The sequence below is a fragment of the Rhinoraja longicauda genome, chromosome 35, assembly GCF_053455715.1.
Source record: "Rhinoraja longicauda isolate Sanriku21f chromosome 35, sRhiLon1.1, whole genome shotgun sequence".
Lineage (NCBI taxonomy): Eukaryota > Metazoa > Chordata > Chondrichthyes > Rajiformes > Arhynchobatidae > Rhinoraja > Rhinoraja longicauda.
In genome coordinates, this window is record NC_135987.1 from 15,857,783 (window position 1) to 15,876,685 (window position 18,903).

Genomic DNA, 18,903 nt, shown 5'->3' on the forward strand with positions numbered 1-18,903 from the left:
TAACTCAGCGGGTCAGGCAGCACCTCTGGAGAGAAGGAAGAGTCTAGACCCGAAACGTCACTCGTTTCTCTCCCCAGATATGCTGCCTGATCTGCTGAGTTACTCCAGCATTCTGCGTCTATCTTCATAGTATAATGATGCTTGACCGGAGTAATTATTCACAAAATGCTGGAGTAACTCAGCAGGTCAGGCAGCATCTCGGGAGAGAAGGAATGGGTGACGTTTCGGGTCGAGACCGTTCTTCAGACTGAAGGGTCTCGACCCGAAACGTCACCCATTCCTTCTCTTCCGAGATGCTGCCTGACCTGCTGAGTTACTCCAGCATTTTGTGAATAAATACCTTCGATTTGTACCAGCATCTGCAGTTATTTTCTTACATTACTTGACCGGAGTAAGAGCCCATGGATTCAAATACAGATTGTGGAACCACAGCACCAAGGCTTCGTGATGGCAGAAGGCTGTGTCGATGGTATCTGAAGACAGTTGTAGGCAGAGTTCACTCCCGGAGATCCACTCACCCCGGGCCGCCGTGTAGCTCAGGTTGAAGGCCTCGTTGTGCCAGATGTACCCCGCGGACAGCAGGGCCAAGCGGACCATGATCTCCTCCCGCTGCCGCTCCAATCTGTCCCTGCAAGCCCGGGGGTCAGAAAGCGAAACGTGGGCGCTGAGGTAGAGCCGGTAACGAACCGTGTCCTGCAGCACCCGCCCCCGCATCCCCTCCATCAGCCCTTCCATTGCGAGCCGCCTGATGTCCGTCACTGAAACACCTCCGCTCGGTTCCGACCCTCAAACGCTCCCCCTCCCCTGCCGTCACGTGATCGTGCCAATGACGTAATCACGTCCTGGACGCTACCCCCCAACCACCACCACCTGCGTGACGACACCGCGTACGGAACGTCAACTGCCGCGCAGGTTTGAATCTGACTCTCTGGTGAAATGTGCAGGAAGGAACTGCAGATGCTGGTTTCAACCAGAGATAAACACAATGTGCTGGAGTAACTCATGTGGGTCAGGCAGCATCTGCGGAGAGAGGAATGGGTGACGTTTCGGGTTCAGTCCGAAGAACCACCAGATAGATGTGCACCCGCCTTGCTTGTCACACTTCAAGACAGTCACAGCTCGACAACTTGGACATGGATCATCTCACCAAACTTGCCCACATAAAAATCTAAATAACCTTTTTGCAACCAGTACCTGTTGTGATATTGCAAGGACCAATTTGTTGTATCACAAGGACTACTTTGTTTGCCCGTGTAGTAACATGTGTATCAGAGAATGAGGTGATTTGGTGATCACTCTGGTTCCAGGTGGCCTTGGAATAAACAGCCTGGATTTAAGCTCAAGCTTTCTAACCTTTTAAACACGTGTACTTGTATAACAGATACCGGACCACGGAGTACAACATGGTGGCAGCGGTTTGGTGATTTGCCGTAGAAAGGTAAAGAAAAAAACCCAAGCAAAAAAGGTTAGCAAAAAAAATAAAATAATAATAATTAAAAAAAAAAATACAGCCCTAAAGAAAACGCGAGCAAAACCTGCACAAGATAGCCCAGCTGTTGGCGGTTGTGCAGTAGAAAGCAGAAAAGAAGAGGTGCTGCTTTGAAGTTCCAAAAGCTGTTGGAGGTGTACAATTCATTAATACATTGTGGCGCGGCGGAGGTACTTTGTAACTTTGTAAGTACCCTTTCTGGGCGACTATTTGCCTACCTTGGGTATTCAAGCAAAGAATTTCACTGTGACTTGTTACATGTGACAATAAAGTATTGAATTCAATTCAAACCAAGACGCCAGCTAGTATTTGCCATTTAACAAGCCCATTGTTTTTAGCATTTCTACCTCCGATATACACACAGACTTGCTATTAACACAGCTTCAGGGAACAGCTCCATCCAAGACCGCAGGAAATTGCAGAGAATTGTGGACGCAGCCAACCTCACTTCCATTGACTCCATTTATACCTCATGCTGCCTCAGCAAGGCCAGCAGCACAATCAAGGACGAGTTGCACCCTAGCCACTCCCTCTTCTCCCCTCTCCCGTCGGGCAAAAGATATAGAAGTGCGAAAATGCACACCACCAGATTCAGGGACAGTTTCTTCCCAGCTGTTATCAGACAACTGAACCATCCTACCACAACTAGAGAGTAGTCCTGAATTACTATCCACCTGTTTTGGAGATCCTCGGACTATCTTTGATCGGATTTTACTGGTTTTATCTTGCACTAAACGTTACGCCCTTATCATGTATCTGTACATTGTGAATGGTTTGATTGTAATCATATATTGTCTTTCCGCTGACTGGTTAGCATGCAACAAAATCTTTTCACTATATTTCGGTACAGGTGACAATAAACTAAACTAAACTAAACTTTGATTGCACTATTGCAGCAACAGTTTGCATTTCTATGACACATAATAATTACTCACACTGTTACAATAAGAGCAAGATCCATTTATATCCTAAACAAAAAGAGAAAATATTGGAAGCACTTAGCAGCATCAGTGGGAAGAGACATATAGCGAATGTTTCATGTCAAAGATCCTTTGTGTGGCAAAGAAAAACATCAAATGTACTTAAGTTCCAGAGAGAATAAAGGGTGGTGAGAACAGAAGGAATATTCAATTGGATACATATCAAACTGGTTAAGGTATCAATTACAAAAAATAGTAGAGAGAGACTGAAGGTGGAAAGGAATAAGAAGTTGAAGCAGAAAGACTGACCACCATTTGTGATGTGCTGGGGAAATAAAAGGTGATGTTCACCTGAAATTTATAAATTCAATATTGTTCCAAGGGCTACAGAATGTTCAGATCTAAGATGAGATGCTGCTCCTTGAGTTTACATTGAGCAGTGTTGGATGAATGTAGGAGGTCGAGGAAAGGGAGGTTAGAATGGAAATGGGAATTAAAGAAACAGATGAATGGATGTTCACAGTCGCTCTTGGTTTTTGCAAAGTGGTCATCCAGTGTTTGGTTTCTGCAGAACAGAAGGAATCATATTGTATGCACCAAATGCAATACACTAGATTGGAAGAAGTGCAATGAATTATTGTTTCTGCTGGAAGAACTGTTTGCTTCCCAAGATGACAAGAAGGTAAGGGGTGAAAAGGAAGATGCATTTTCTGTAGTATCAATGGAAAATGCCTTGAGAAGGGAAGTGGTTGGTGGAGATGAAGAGTGAAACAGACTACAAAATAAACTGTGAAATAGAATGAAACAGAGATAATAATCATTTGGGAATGTTAAAAGAGGAGGGGCACATATGTCTGATGTGGGAATATTGTTGAAGATGGCAGAAATTGTGGAAGATGATCCTTTGAATGCGGTGCAGTGGAAAGTGAGGATGAGCGGAGTGCTGCAAAGGGGGTTAGTTTAGAGTGAGCAAGAGCTGTGGCTAAACACTAAACAGAAAATACTGGAAGCACTCAGAAGGTCAAAGCATCAGGAGGGCAAGAAACATGACAGATGTTTATTACAGTGCTTTTACGTCAACAACTTGCAATACCATGAACTATTGCATTAACAACAGCCTATTTATTCAGCACATTTTCTTCTTTATCAGGTAGTGATGTCACCATACGATCACCGTCTGAAGAAGGGTCCGGACCCGAAATGTCACCTATCCACATTCGCCAGAGATGTTGCTTGACCGGGTGAGTTACTTCAGCACTTTGTGTGTTTTTATGTAAATCAGCATTCTCCAACAGGATCAAAGGATGACTTGCTTCCACTTCGATTTAGTGGGTTCAGAGAAGACTATGAGGTTCACGTGGGACTCTGGACAGGAGGTGCTTGGCAGGTGAGTCAATGGGAAGTGGTGAATTCCCTCTGCCATTTGCTTTGGGCTTCTGTGTACTTCTGCCAAATGGGCTCAAAGTTCGTAGTGCCAGTCTGAACATTCGTAAACCATTCTGAGTGGTCACAAACTGCGGATTCTGATAAGTAGTGTGGATGCTACACCACCTCAATTGGGCTTTGAGAATATGCCTGAATGTTATTAACTGTGAAGTACTTTGGAAAGTGTCGACAGAGTGGAAAGTAGGGTTATTACAGGAGATTTTCTAGCTGCAGTAACCCTAACCTTAATTATACATTGACTTAATAGAGAGTTTAACTTAAATGGAAAAAAAATGCAACGTAGCAAATAGAGATAGCCAATTGTTACATTAATTTTATGGACTGCATTAGGACTTTTTAGGTGTAAACTGAAATATTAATAGCTAATTTATTGTGCTCACATAAAGTAAATTACTTTGATTATTTCTGCAGCTGTTTATCTGATTTTGAACTTTGCTCTTGCCTTTTAAAGCAGGCCAAAGTTCAAATCCTTATGCACTTGTCAAACATGGAGGTGAAAAAGGCTGTGGTTGGCATGGTTTTCGTTGCAATGATGAGTAGCCAAGGAGTTTCTTTGGGTAAGAAATACAAATGGAGACTGACGGTGGATTGCAAAGCAGTGATTTTGTTGTGATATTCATATCATACTGACCTGTTGGATTAAATATCTCATGGTTTAAAATCTCAGACTTGATAGCTGCCATGCAGATTGGATTCATGTTTTTCATGTTTTATGTGTTTTTCATTTGTGGACATGGATTCAGGTTTTGCTGTTGAGTGAGGCTTGCAAACAATGTTGAACTTTAGAACATAAAGGATCGCAGAGTATCCAGTATAGTTTTGTGCAGAGGCTAAAAAAGAAGACAAATGCTTGCTGCATTTGCATGGTATCTTTCACGTTTCTTTTAGAAGATCCCAGAGCACTTTACACTCAATGAATTGTGGTGACTGCTGTGAAGTGTAGGCAAACGGGACTAGTAGTATAAATGAGGCAGCTTTGTCAGCATGGACGAATTAAGTTGAAGGGTCAGTTTTCATGCTGAATGACTCTAACTTAGAAACATTGCAGGCTACCACAAGCAGCAGTGTGATAATATCTAGATAATCTATTCTAGAAATGTTGACTGAACAACGTGATCTTTTACATTCTTTAAGTTTAAATGCCTGGAATGCCGTGCAAGCAAGACTTTCTACTACGCCGTACTTAATCATATGACAATAAACGTGACTTCATCTAAGAGAACAGACATGTCATGGTTTAACATCTCATTAACAAGACAGTTCCTTTCACACAATAGCACTTTTTCAGTGATGCAATGATTCGCATGCTCCTGTACCTTCTTCCCAATGGTAGTGGTTAGAAGAGAGTGTGGCCGGGGTGGTGCGGCTCTTTGATGATATTAGCTACTCTCTTGAAGCAAAGCTTCCTGTCGATCCCTTCGATGGTGAGGTCAGCATCTGTGATGCACTGGGCAATATCCAGTGTGGCCTCCTTTATCCTTGAAGGTTCAAATTTCCAAACCAGTCAGAATTCCTTCCACTGTACAATTGTAGAAGTTCGTAAAACATTCGGTGACATGCCGATTCTCCTCAAACTTCGGAGGAGATAGATCCATGGTAAACCTTTTTTTTGTGATTGTATCAATGCGCTGAGCCAGTTAAGAGTTTTTGAGTCAAAGTTAAGAAATGTGCCAAATTAATCCAGCCAGACTTTTGGGGCTGAGGAAAGAGTTGATATTAAGTCATGACACCTAAACATCTGCACAACACAATGTGTACAATACTGTCATTGGTTCGAACATCATTATGACATGTTATTTACAAGGCAATTGGGCGTAAATAATTCGGCTTGTGCGAGGAAAAGAATATGCTTAATTTTCAGCTTAATGCACTTAAATCGTTGTCAGAGCGCACAAATCCATGATTAGGACTGAGATCACCTTCCAGTTTCAGACTTTTGAAGAGACCCCCCTCCCCTCCCCCCCACTCACCATCAACAACACCATAGTCGCATCTGTGGCGTCATTTAAATTCCTTGGAACCATCATCTCCAGGGACCTTAAATGGGGGGCCACCATCGACTCCACAGTCAAAAAGGCCCAACAGAGGATGTATTTCCTGCAGCAACTGAAGAAACACAATCTGCCACAGGCAAAGATGGTCCAATTCTATACTGCTATCATTGAGTCCGTCCTCACCTTCTCCATCATGGTCTGGTTTGGCTCAGCCACCAAGCACGACATCCGGAGGCTGCAACGGATCGTTCGCACAGCTGAGAAGGTTGTTTGCTGCAACCTTCCCCCCATTGATGAACTGAACACTGCAAGGGCCAGGAAGCGAGTGGGCAAGATCATCTCTGACCCCTCTCACCCTGGCACCAAACTCTTCGAAGCACTTCCCTCTGGAAGGCAACTCCAGACTGTCAAAGCAGCCACAGCCAGACATAAAAAACAGCTTTTTTCCACGAGTGATAGTTCTACTCAATAACCAAAGTCTGTAGTCTCTTTTTTGCTCTGGTTTATTTTCACCCACATGTTTAGACCGTAATGGTGTATCCTTATTGTTTTGATGTGTTTATGCTTTATTCTTAATTGTTAACTGTATGTTTGTGTTATCATTTGTGAGCGGAGCACCAAGGCACATTCCTTGTATATGCACATACTTGGCCAATAAACTTATTCATTCATTCATTCAGTTTAATGAAGTGCAATGTATGGGAGGAAATAGAACAATTATCAAAAGAAGATGTGACAATTTGCTGTTCGTTTGTTTCCCATTACCTCCAGATCTGAAGATTGATCAAGCCCTGGTTATTCTACATAACACCCTGAGCCAGCATAATGTCAGCATCCTCTACCTGTCTGATTACTGCTACAAGGTAAGAGGATGTTAGTCAATATATTTGACTATCCACAACATTCACTGTTCTAACAACAATAGCTAAAGGCATAGATAATAGTCTGTGAAGTCCATGTGCACTCTTTATGTACTTTAGCTACATTCTTCCAACTGCTCTTCCTACGTTTTACCGTGGTTTGCATATGAATACTGATAATTGAAATATCTATAAGTTAGGTTGGAAGTGACCTGTCACTTCAATCTTGCTTACACATCTAAATCAACGAAATTGACTGCACACTAGTGTCAGTAATCACACATTAGAGGCAAGGTGAAACTGTATTTTATATTCATTCAAAACTGTAGCAGTCTAGTTATGCAACATGGCAACTAAAGAAATATAATCGTCTTATGATATTTCCAAGCTTGTAATTAAAACTATTGCAGACTTTTGGGGCTGAGGAAAGAGTTGATATTAAGTCATGACATCAGAACATCTGCACCACACAATTTCTGATCCTTCAGTCAACTTTCTTCTGTTTTCCTTTTTGTTACCATTCTTGGAATATGTTAAAAGTTTCTTTTGAGTTTCACTTATCAAGGTATTCAACATCTTTTAAAATTCACTCTTTGTCTTTGGGGTGGTACAGGTAAACAAATAATGGGAATAGGCTTCAAGAACATGGGCAACCAAGTGGTGCAGCTGGTAGAGCTGCTGTCCCACTGCAGCAGTGACCTGGGTTCAATCCTGACCTCGGATTGTGTGGAGTTTGCACATTTCCCTGCGACCGCATGGGTTTCCTCTGGATGCTCCCACGTTACCAAGGTGAACGGGTTTGTGGGTTAATTGGCCTCTGTAAACTGCCCCAAGTGTGCAGGGAGTGGATGTGAAAGGTGGATAACATAGCACTGGTGTGAAAAGTTATCAGTGAAGGGCCTGAGGGCTATTTCCATGATGTATCTTACAATTAATCAAAACACACTGATCCTTAATGTTGGAAGGGCTAAAAAAATTCAGCACAGGTAAGTTTATTAAGTTTAGAAAGAAAGTATGGTCAATATTATAATGTAAAAATAAATCATCACATGTGGTAATTCAAGCAGTGATAGGGAAATAATACTTAACTGCATGTCTTTGAATATATATTTTTTGTAAATTACTTCTCCTGAAAAAGAATGTGATCTTCATATGTTGCTTCTGTTGGTTTGATTTGTTGCTAACACAGAATCAGCTGATTTATCAAGTATCATCATTACTTGGAATCCAAAGGGAGAGAGATGCACATGTACGTTTTCATCTGTCTTTCCTTGCTGGGGATAAATATTAATAGGAAGAATGTTACTGATAAATTCTTCATGTCAGCCACCAGGTGGTGTCAGAAGCTAGCTATTCTGATTATAGTTGTGCATTTGCTCATCGGATGTTTCTCAAACTGTTTTGAATAATCCACACGTGGAAACACATAAGACAAAAAAAGAAAATCCCACAGGTGCTTCTATATTTGCAAGCTTGTTTTGGCTTGTAAAGTCTATTCTCATATTTGAGTCAAGGACCTAAACGTTCAAGACCCATTCCAGAATGTGATTGCAAAGGCTTATGCAGAATTGAAGGAGTGGTGTATTGTTAAAGATGTTATCTGTTCGATGAGAGCTTTACTGAAATACTAAAAAGTTCACAAAATGCTGGAGTAACTCAGCAGGTCAGGCAGCATCTCGGGAGAGAAGGAATGGGTGACGTTTCGGGTCGAGACCCTTCTTCAGACTGATGTCAGGGGGGCGGGACAAAGGAAGGATATAGGTGGAGACAGGAAAATAGAGGGAGATCTGGGAAGGAGGAGGGGACGGGAGGGACAGAGGAACTATCTAAAGTTGGAGAAGTCAATGTTCATACCACTGGGCTGCAAACTGCCCAAGCGAAATATGAGGTGCTCATATTCGTCACCCATTCCTTCTCTCCCGAGATGCTGCCTGACCTGCTGAGTTACTCCAGCATTTTGTGAATAAATACCTTCGATTTGTACCAGCATCTGCAGTTATCTTCTTATACTAAAAAGTTCAGATGGATGTTAACCATCTCATACTTCTGTAAAAGAAAAGGAAGTTTCTATGACTATTTGGGGCAAAAAAATGTCTCCCACAATCAATATCATATACCAACTGACTTCTATTTCATTTATGTTTCCGTGATCTTCTTTGGCATATTCTGCAAAATCTAACACCAGTTACTGCATTTAAAATATTGTAGCTGAAATACTTCAATAGGTTATGGGAAGAAGCGCCAAATAAATGGAAGTCTAATATCTTTCCTTCAGCATTCTACTTATTGTCAAACCTACATTTTCCTTGTCTTTTGCCAATGGAATATCTTGCAACTGTCTTACTTTATGTATTTGTAATTAGAATCAATTCCACTACAAATGTACAAATTGTACACATACACAGGAAGCTTTCAGCTCTTCACAGTTCCTCATTCTACCACAATCAGAGAGCAATGTTGAAATGCTATCTACCTCATTGGTCACCCTCATACTATCCTTGATTGGACTTTGCTGGATTTCCCTTGCACTAAATGTTATTTCCTTATCATGTATCTGTACACTGTAAATGGCTTGATTGTAATTATGTTTTGACTTTCTGCTGACTGGTTAGCACACACCAAAAGCTTTTCACTGTACCTCGGTACACTTGACACTAAACTAAACTGAAGCGTTCAAAACGTATCCCAAAGACCCGCTTTGCATTGCTTTTAACATCTATCTCAACTATTTATCCAATTCTTTCACAACCATCTCTGCCTTGGTCATACTCTAATGTAAACATTCATTGGTCCAAGAAGGTAAAGAAATAATTTCCACAGAAGCATCACAATTCAATTCAAGGAGCATCACATCTGGCGATGCCTTTTCCTTTAGTTTGAGAGTATACTGAGATAAAGGCACGTTTTGTTCGCAAAACACAAAGTATGTGAATTTATGATGTGCTTTGAATAACTTTAGGACAAAATAAATCAACACTTGCAACATTTCATGGGATAAATTGTCAGTTACTGAAATTCTGACTAAGCTGAAATTAAATTTACTTTGAGAAGACAAATTGTTTATGAGAACCAATCTGCCAGTTGGAAAACACACTTTTTGCTGTCAGGTAGTTTATAGTTAATGATTAGATCAACTGATTTGTTATCATTGTTTGTTCAGTGACGAGCATTAATACTGTACACAATGTGAAATTCTGAAATAATGAAATAATTTCCCCTTCCTTGGGGAAAAAAATCACAACATTCCCATGTTTTTTCTGGTGCTGAACATCAGATTTCAATATATCCATTTTCGCTTTAATTGACTTAAGTGCATGGTGGATACGATTCTGTAATGCAATTATCTGGTCCCAAAATCACAAACAATCCATTCAATTCTTCCTTGAATGTTATTCAGAGATCAGTATCTGGAACTCTTTGCCAAAGGAGATGGTTGAGTCAGATACAATCACGATATATATTAGAGACATATTTAGAAAGTACTTAAAAAGGCAAAGCAGAGAAAGAAATGGACCCAATGCCGTCCAATGGGATTAGTGTAGATGGCAAAAGGTTGGCATGAACTTGGTGGAACAAATGGGCCAGTTTCTGTGTTATACAAGTCTAAAATGCCAGGAACTTTTCTTTGTTGTACTAACCAGTTCAAAGACTCAGCTCTGAATGTTCTGTTCTCTAATCTGCTGAGTGTTTTCAGCAATTTTTGCTTTTACGACTCAATGTCCAAATTTAATGGACTATTTTCTGCTCCACCCACCCCTCTCATTTCCCAAATTGGTGAGATAGATGAAAATGGAATACTACAGCAGCTTTTTGAACTATGATTTGCAGTTTATCTCCCTATTTCATTGTTTTCCTTTCAGATCATTTTGCTCTTTTTTTTGCATTGCTTCATCTTAAAAATACCAAAAAGGCTGGTTGATATCTGCTGGAATAAACCCTTTCAGCACTTTAATGTTTCCACGTGGTATAAGAGAACAGTCTTTTTCATGACAGGAAGAAAATGTTTTATTACATTAAATGATGAAAAATTAATTAAAAACATGTTGTATAAAAATATTCTGGTGAGAATTGAAACAGACATGAAAAATATTACATGTCTTGGCCTCTAGACTTTACTTCTGAAAACTCTTGGTCTCAACTTCTTCCATTTCCTTCAAACTTATCTCTTTGACCAAGGATTCTATCACATCTTGTTGTTATTCTTGTCTCATTATTTGGCTCTGTGTCAAATTATTTTGATTGATGAAGCAACTTTCAGAGTGTCCTCAGAACCTGCACGGACGAGCGAGCAGAAGCATTCACAGACAAAATGGAGCACATGAAGGAGATAGAGAGCTTAGTAACCTGTTATTAAGGTAACAACTTTCTAACCAAAAGGCAAAAATGCTACCAAATGAAGAAAGTTGGTACATAAATATATGGATTGTGTAAGAAGACATGAAATGGAGGCGTAGATCATTTGATTTCTCCAATCTGTTCCATTGATTAATAACATTGCGACTCGATGCAGGCATGAGGAACAAAACCTTATCTTCCATCTCAGTACATTGTAGCCTTTCTCGACTCAATATCTTCAATTTTAGGTAACTTATTTCTACCCATCTTCGTTTTGGTTCAGGATTTCTTTTTCTGTTTGTATAATTTGGTTGCTGGGTATCATAAGTTAATAAGGGATAGAATTAGACCATTTGGCCCATCAAGTCTACTCAGCTATTCAATCATGTCTGATCTATCTCTCCCTCCTAACCCTATTCTCCTGCCTTCTCCCCATAACCTCTGGGTATGTTCCACAGTCATGCTACCAACAAACATTATACAGACAAAGATGCATAATGCTACATTAATTCATTTGGCCTCACCCTGTCAAAAATATCCCCTTTTTTGCTATCCTTTCCTCCTCTATCTTCACTGCTACTGAAAGTTTATTTGTAATCTTCTCTTTCGCAGCTGTGACAAAGAATCACAGACCTGTATCCCCAATTGCTTACCATACCTGTATATTTACTTTTCATATCACATGAGCCAGAATACTGGGGATTCTTTGTAGACCAAAGTTTATTAGGTTTAATACATATTCTGTTTTTCTTTTATTCAAATCAAAGCATATAACTTCACATTTTCCCTCATTATACACCATTTGCCAGTTTCTAGGACACATACTTAACCTGTCCAAATCTTTTTGTAATCATTTTGCATCCTCCTCACTTTTCCTCCAATTCCTTGATATACATATAAACATATGAATTAGAAATGTAAGACAACCTGCTCATTCCATATATTTGTTTAGTAAGCCTTGTTCGAATGGCTTCCAATGTATAAACATCCTTCCTCACTAAACACAGTACCCTAGTTGTGGTCTCACCATACTCTATAAAACTGAAGCATAATCTCTCTATTTCTCTAATCCATTACTTTGCAATAAACAACAACATTATATTAGCTTTCACAATTACATGCTGTACTTAGAGAGCTCTCAGCACCCAGTCTTTCCTCCAGTCTTTCCATCACCTTTGGAAACTTTTATTGCTGTTGTGCCAATGAAAGTCAAAGAAGCCATTATGAGACTGAGAAACAAGAATAAAACTGTTAGAGACATCAGCCAAACCTTAGGCTTACCAAAATCAACTGTTTGGAACATCATTAAGAAGAAAGAGAGCACTAGTGAGCTTACTAATCGCAAAGGGACTGGCAGGCCAAGGAAGACCTCCACAGCTGATGACAGAAAAATTCTCTCTATAATAAAGAAAAATCCCCAAACACCTGTCTTAACAAATCAGAAACACTCTTTAGGAGTCAGGTGTGGATTTGTCAATGACCACTGTCTGCAGAAGACTTCATGAACTGAAATACAGAAGCTACACTGCAAGATGTAAACCACTGGTTAGCTGCAAAAATAGGATGGCCAGGTTACAATTTGCCAAGAAGTACTTAAAAGAGCAACCATAGTTCTGGAAAAAAAGGTCTTGTGGACAGATGAGACGAAGATTAACTTATATCAGAGTGATGGCAAGAGCAAAGTATGGAGGAGAGAAGGAACTGCCCAAGATCCAAAGCATACCACCTCATCTGTGAAACATGGTGGTGGGGGTGTTATGGCCTGGGCATGTATGGCTGCTGAAGGTACTGGCTCACTTATCTTCATTGATAATACAACTGCTGATGGTAGTAGCATAATGAATTCTGAAGTGTATAGACACATCCTATCTGCTCGTTCAAACAAATGCCTCAAAACTCATTGGCCGGCGGTTCATTCTACAGCAAGACAATGATCCCAACTATACTGCTAAAGCAACAAAGGAGTTTTCCAAAGCTAAAAAAATGTTCAATTCTGGAGTGGCCAAGTCAATCACCCGATCTGAAGTCAATTGAGCATGCCTTTTATATGCTGAAGAGAAAACTGAAGGGGGCTAGCCCCCAAAACAAGCATAAGCTAAAGATGGCTGCAATACAGGCCTGGCAGAGCATCACCAGAGATGACACCCAGCAACTGGTGATGTCCATGAATCGCAGACTTCAAGCAGTCATTGCATGCAAAGGATATGCAACAAAATACTAAACATGACTACTTTCATTTACATGACATTGCTGTGTCCCAAATATTATGGTGCCCTGAAATGGGGGGACGATGTATAAACACTGCTGTAATTTCTACATGGTGAAACCAAAATGTATAAAAATGGCCTTTATTAAAATCTGACAATATGCACTTTAACCACATATGATTTTTTTCTATTACAAATCTCAAATTGTGGAGTACAGATGCAAATAAATAAATGACAGGTCTTTGTCCCAAACATTATGGAGGGCACTGTATCATTCAGTGAGCAAAATTCCTGATCACAGTTACAAAACATTCCTTTGTATTGTGTAATATTTAAATCATTGATTATACAAGTCATACACATTGTATTTTTTTATAAGTAAGGCACACGGATTATTTTATAAGCATGTGTTGTTGCCAAAATGTAAATATTACACCTTTAACAGTTTTATCTTGACAGAAGTTATAATTCAAGTGCGAGAATTCTTGGCAGGTTAGCTATGCCAAAATCCATTCATCTATTCACTTATGCCAATGGTTTAGGACAGCTTAAAGGAATTCAGAATTACATTTACATTGGCAAGACTCCAGCAGTTACTGAATAATGAGAGTGCCACAGTGATCTATAGGATGAGCGATTAAACCGATCAGCATTTGAGAAAGTAGGAATCGAGGACCATTAATCTGTTACAAAGTATGCACCTGGAATAATAAGCTGTTGATTTAACCCTTTGCGGGACACCTCTGCACTGAACAAATGTCAAAATAATTCAACTAATTCTGGTGCATGTCATAAATTAGAGGTAAATGATTCTGTTATTTTGGTGTATAAGGAGATTCACTTGACACTGTAATGCTCCTCTATTTTCATGAAGCTTTAGCTCAAATGGATTTGCACATCTAAAATACAAGACAAAGGAAATTAAACACAAATTTATTAATGCTCAATCCATTGACAGTTAATTGAAGAAATGAATTTCAACACAAATTCAGTTGGGTGGCTGAAGATCAAGCAATTACAATAAAACATAAATAAATACACACAAGAAACTGCAGATCCTGGAACCTTGAGTCATCACTGAATTGTTCAATCTGTTTCTCTCTCCATTGTTGATGGCTGCCCTGCTGAATATTTTTTCAGATTTTAAGTTTACTTTACTTCTTCATTATTGTCCTAGAGTGTCCGTTGTGATCCTGATCACTGGAGGGATTGAGTTATCAACCTGATTATCAACCTGATAATCAGGCTTGAAAATTCAGTGGAGCTGGAAGGAGAACTGAAACAAAACCTTCTGATTCCATTAATTTTAAATCATTGTGTTGTTCCCTTTTATGCACATTCAGTGGGACTGTATGTAGATTTGAAATACAGATTTAGTGTTATTTTTGTTCAGGCAGTCCAATTTCAAGAAAGAAACCAGAAATGGCTTAATGATTCCCATTGCTGCATGTAAAAGGGATTATTGTCTCTTTCTGAACTCTTGGTTATTACTATATTTTGTTTTGGCTGCAATGTCACAAAAACAATAGAACTGAAACCGTGCAGAGATGAGCAACAAGGTGATGGAAAGTGTAAAGAAGATGAGTTACAAGGAAAGCTTAACAGAACAAAAGCTTTGCAGTTTAGGTTAAGTGGGGCCCTCATGAAAGTATATAAAACATTTTCTAGATAGGCAATGTAAGTGCTGAATATTATTAAATCACGAAAGTATGGCCAGGAGAAATAAGTGGAAGTGAATGAAAAGTTAATTGAAAACAGATATATTATCTGATGCTTTGCTCAGTATGATAAATTTAAAAATAATCTGCTAAAACAATGAAAGCAAAAATATTGGAGCTGTTTAAAATATTATTGGATGATATTATGTGGCAAGCAAGTCAACTTTGTTGCAAAGTTTAGGTATTGAAGGAATAAGTAATAATAGGTATAAAAGGGATGGCTCTTCATGGGTGAATTGGCATACCAGAGGGATAATCTTCAGTTGCTTGTGTGGTCTTTTCTTGTATCTGACTTCTATGCTGAGTCAAAATTAAAAATAACTTTAAAATGTAACTGCTCAAGTTGCAAAATGCCAGTCATAATCTTGTTTGATTATCTTAGTCAAGGCTAATTTCCATTAATTGTAATCTACAATGATTATTTTATCTTCCACTGGATAGGAAGTGTAGATTGAACAAAGATATGGAAAATATCCCATCTCTTTTTAGCATTAAAGAAACAGCGCAGGTTGCTTAGTTTATGAAATTGGTATTGGTATCTGTCAATGGGAGGTTTGCAGAACAGTGATGTTGGGGGTTTGCCGGTACAATAACCTGAAAACGACAGATGGTTTTCCATGCTGTGTTGTGTACTGAATCGAGCTGCTGCTGCAAGTTATTCCAGTTATTACAATATAACACAGCAAGTAAGATCTTCATTAGAACAATCTTCCAGCTCTGGGGCAGTGTTGCCAATTGCCGAAGAAGGCTTATGGCATGCTTACTTTCATTTGACAGGGTATTGAGTACAATAGTTGGGATGTCATCTGTTAGTGAGACCACATCTAGAATTTTGTGCGGAATTATTGGAATATTTGCGGAATTATTGTGGAAGATTGGAACAATTGTTTTCAGATAAAAGAGGAGGAATTGAGTTATTCTTGGCTAGACTCAAGTCATTAAACCATTCTTGGAGCATGCAACAACATTGAGAGAGCAGGCAGTGAAGGAGAGAAACAGGTGACAAAACCTTGCTGTCAATGAGAACGAGACGTTGAAGTGTCATTCTGTTGATCATTGTGGACTCTTGAGCATTAAGGATAATCAGAATATTCTTCTCTTTTAGTGTCTTTATCAGGTTCTCCTGCATGCAGGTACTCAACAAGGAGATAGCCCCACCAATTCAAGTGCCATTGTGAGCGTCCTGTTTCCCCTGACATTCCAGATTGTTATTGGAGATGATCATAACCATTCTTTCATCTGCAGGTAAGAGGAAAGTTACCTTTTGCAATGTGGCTATTATTTTTTTAAATTAATTTATTTATTAAAAAATAAAAAAGTTTTTTAATATGGAACGCTTCACGAATTTGCTTGTCATCCTAGCGCAGGGGCCATGTTAATCTTCTTTGTATCGTTCCAATTTTACTATATGTGCTGTCGAAGCGAGCACAATTTTTTTTTTTTTAATACGTGAAACATCCATGAAGTCTATTCTTATCCAACTTCTTCCAGCCATTCCCACTTTCCCCTGATTTTGCTGCTTGTGTCTTCCTATAAAATGAATTCCTGTTTGACTCTATGTCCAGCTTTCATAATTTCTTCAAAGTTGTTTTAACTAATTAAAAAACCCTAGAATAGCAATTGAACTGATAAACAGCTGAGTCAAAATAACATGAGGCTGTATCAGAAAACGGTTGGAAGAAGCTGGATAATAGGTGACTCTTGTGTAGTCGAGAACCTGAGAGCGTCGTAATGTGTGAAGGTATCTACAGTACTGCAAGGATCAACTGTATTCCAGCTGATATAAATAGATTGCCTGTGCTGGGAAATTGAACCAAGCTGAATTTGCATGGTGTGAAGCAGAGTTAAACTTTCCATTTCAACTTCTCTCGTTGGAAATCTGATGCTACAGGACTTGCTGTCTAACATTTTCTAACTTTGTTTCAGAATTCCAGCATTCATGGTTATTTGCATTTCCCTTGTAGGAAATAGAGCATAGTTTTACTCAGAAACGACGTTACTTTCAGGTCAAGTTATTTGCATGGTAAAGCTCCCTTTATTATATCTTAATAATGCAGATTTAACATCAGTGTCAAGCAAGCATCAATATTGCATGTGAGACACTTTTAATTCACACCCACGGCTTCCTAATGACTCCTAGGGGTGCAACTGTTCATTTTCTTAACTATGGCAATTACGAGCAACAGATTTGCACTCAGTTTATAATGGAAATCTCTTATACAAAACTGCAAAATGATCAGTATTTCACCAGCAAGGTTAAGATTGAACACCTTGACCAGAGGTGAAAGGCCAGTGCTGATCTTAGTGGAGCAGGGATTCATGTTCATTACACATTATGCAGCACTGAACCAGTATTCCCAACATTTTAACATTGTTCACTTATTTCATTCCATTCTCTCGGTACGATCGCTTTATCAAAATGCATTTGTAAAGTTGATAAGAGTTATGAAAATAAGTTACTAAATACTAAATGGGTGGCACAGTGATGCAGCGGTAGATTTGCTGCCTTACAGCACTTACAGTGCCAGAGACCCAAGTTCGATCCTGACTAAAGGTGCTGTCTCTACGGAGTTTGTATGTTCTTTCCCTGATCGCATGGATTTTCCTCGAGATCTTCGGTTTCCACCCACACTCCAAAGTCGTACAGATTTTGTAAATGTAAATTGTCCCTAATATGTGTAGAATAGTATTATTGTGCGGGGATTGCTGGTTGGTCCGGACTTGGTGGGTCGAAGGGCCTGTTTCCGCACTGTATCTGTAAACTAAACTAAATACAGCTGCATTCACAAAATGCTGGAGTAACTCAGCAGGTCAGGCAGCATCTCGGGAGAGAAGGAATGGGTGACGTTTCGGGTCGAGACCCTTCGTCACCCATTCCTTCTCTCCCGAGATGCTGCCTGACCTGCTGAGTTACTCCAGCATTTTGTGAATAAATCGATTTGTACCAGCATCTGCAGTTATTTTCTTAAATACAGCTGCAATCGGGAGAGGAAAGGAAAATAGCTTTCTCCTTGTAAGGATGTAAATCCAAGCGCAGATGGGAGAAAGGGTGGGCCTTCTTTCCAATGAGTCACAATTTGATACATTAGAAATGTTAGATTTATTCCTGAATTTTGCAAATCACCAACATTTCCACTATAATGCCTTTTTTTAAAATGGTACTGGAGACTCCTGATCTGAATGGGCATCTAATTTCTATCTAAAGGGGTTCTTCATCTTTTTATTCATAAATCTAAAGCAGTTCCTCACTATGTACTCTCTCCTCCCAATTCATAAAATAGTAAATTGTTGTTATTGATGTTAGTTGTCCTACTTCTAGGTATTATAATAGGTGGGGTTGTGTAGTGGAAGGAAAACTCTGAATTGATTTGGAATTCAATTGGAAATTTGAGCATGAATGATTGAAAATGAACTGGGAACATAACCCTTTGATGCTTCTTTTCTTAAGTAATTTAATAGATACAGTTCTTTTAAGTACTCTTTAGTACATGGTGGTGGCTTTTAATCTATTATTAATCATCTAAATTAACAAAAACAAAAGCTTTCAGTTGTCTTGATAAAAGATAGCAGTCAATATCCCTGTTCAATTGATCCCTGCTTTGTTTCTAAATTATTCTGATTGGTTTAAAACAATAATGCTGAAAACAAATGTTTGCAAAATATCTTTACAGAACACATCTGTGTGGAATCATTTATCTTTTTAATGATGCTCTAATAGTCCAATACTGAGGGAATGTTTTATGTGGAATGTTAACCTGGGACATTGTCACTGGATTATAAGGATTGATGGAGCAGATTTCTCCCAATGTCCTGCCAACAGTTCTGCATCAAATTAAATTCCAAGATTCTCCTCCAAGCTCTTTGAGAGGCATTCATATGCTGAAAACACATTTTGTTAAATGAGGTCCCTTTCCAGTTTGAAGCCAGAGGCTAT

The 18,903-nt window shown here is 39.2% G+C and overlaps 2 protein-coding genes and 1 non-coding gene across 4 annotated transcripts in view; 1 reads left to right on the forward strand and 2 right to left on the reverse strand.

Moving 5' to 3' along the window:
* The window catches only part of ecd (ecdysoneless homolog (Drosophila)), a 22,809-nt gene extending 22,037 nt beyond the window's left edge, over positions 1-772 (reverse strand). For both annotated transcript variants that reach the window (XM_078428386.1, XM_078428385.1), the window contains exon 1: positions 519-772. In XM_078428386.1, the coding sequence (XP_078284512.1) occupies positions 519-735 (217 nt within the window). In that variant the 5' untranslated portion in view covers positions 736-772. The remainder of the gene's footprint in view (positions 1-518) is intronic.
* Positions 773-4,327: 3,555 nt separating this feature from the next.
* Positions 4,328-18,903, forward strand: part of LOC144609965 (heparan-alpha-glucosaminide N-acetyltransferase-like) — a 198,711-nt gene continuing 184,135 nt past the window's right edge. The window contains exons 1-3 of the mRNA XM_078428374.1: positions 4,328-4,412; positions 6,621-6,712; positions 16,075-16,214. Of these exons, the coding sequence (XP_078284500.1) occupies positions 4,328-4,412; positions 6,621-6,712; positions 16,075-16,214 (317 nt within the window). The remainder of the gene's footprint in view (positions 4,413-6,620; positions 6,713-16,074; positions 16,215-18,903) is intronic.
* On the reverse strand, positions 16,292-16,398 carry LOC144610123 (U6 spliceosomal RNA). The gene has a single exon (XR_013549399.1). It is a non-coding gene; the product is annotated as a U6 spliceosomal RNA (small nuclear RNA).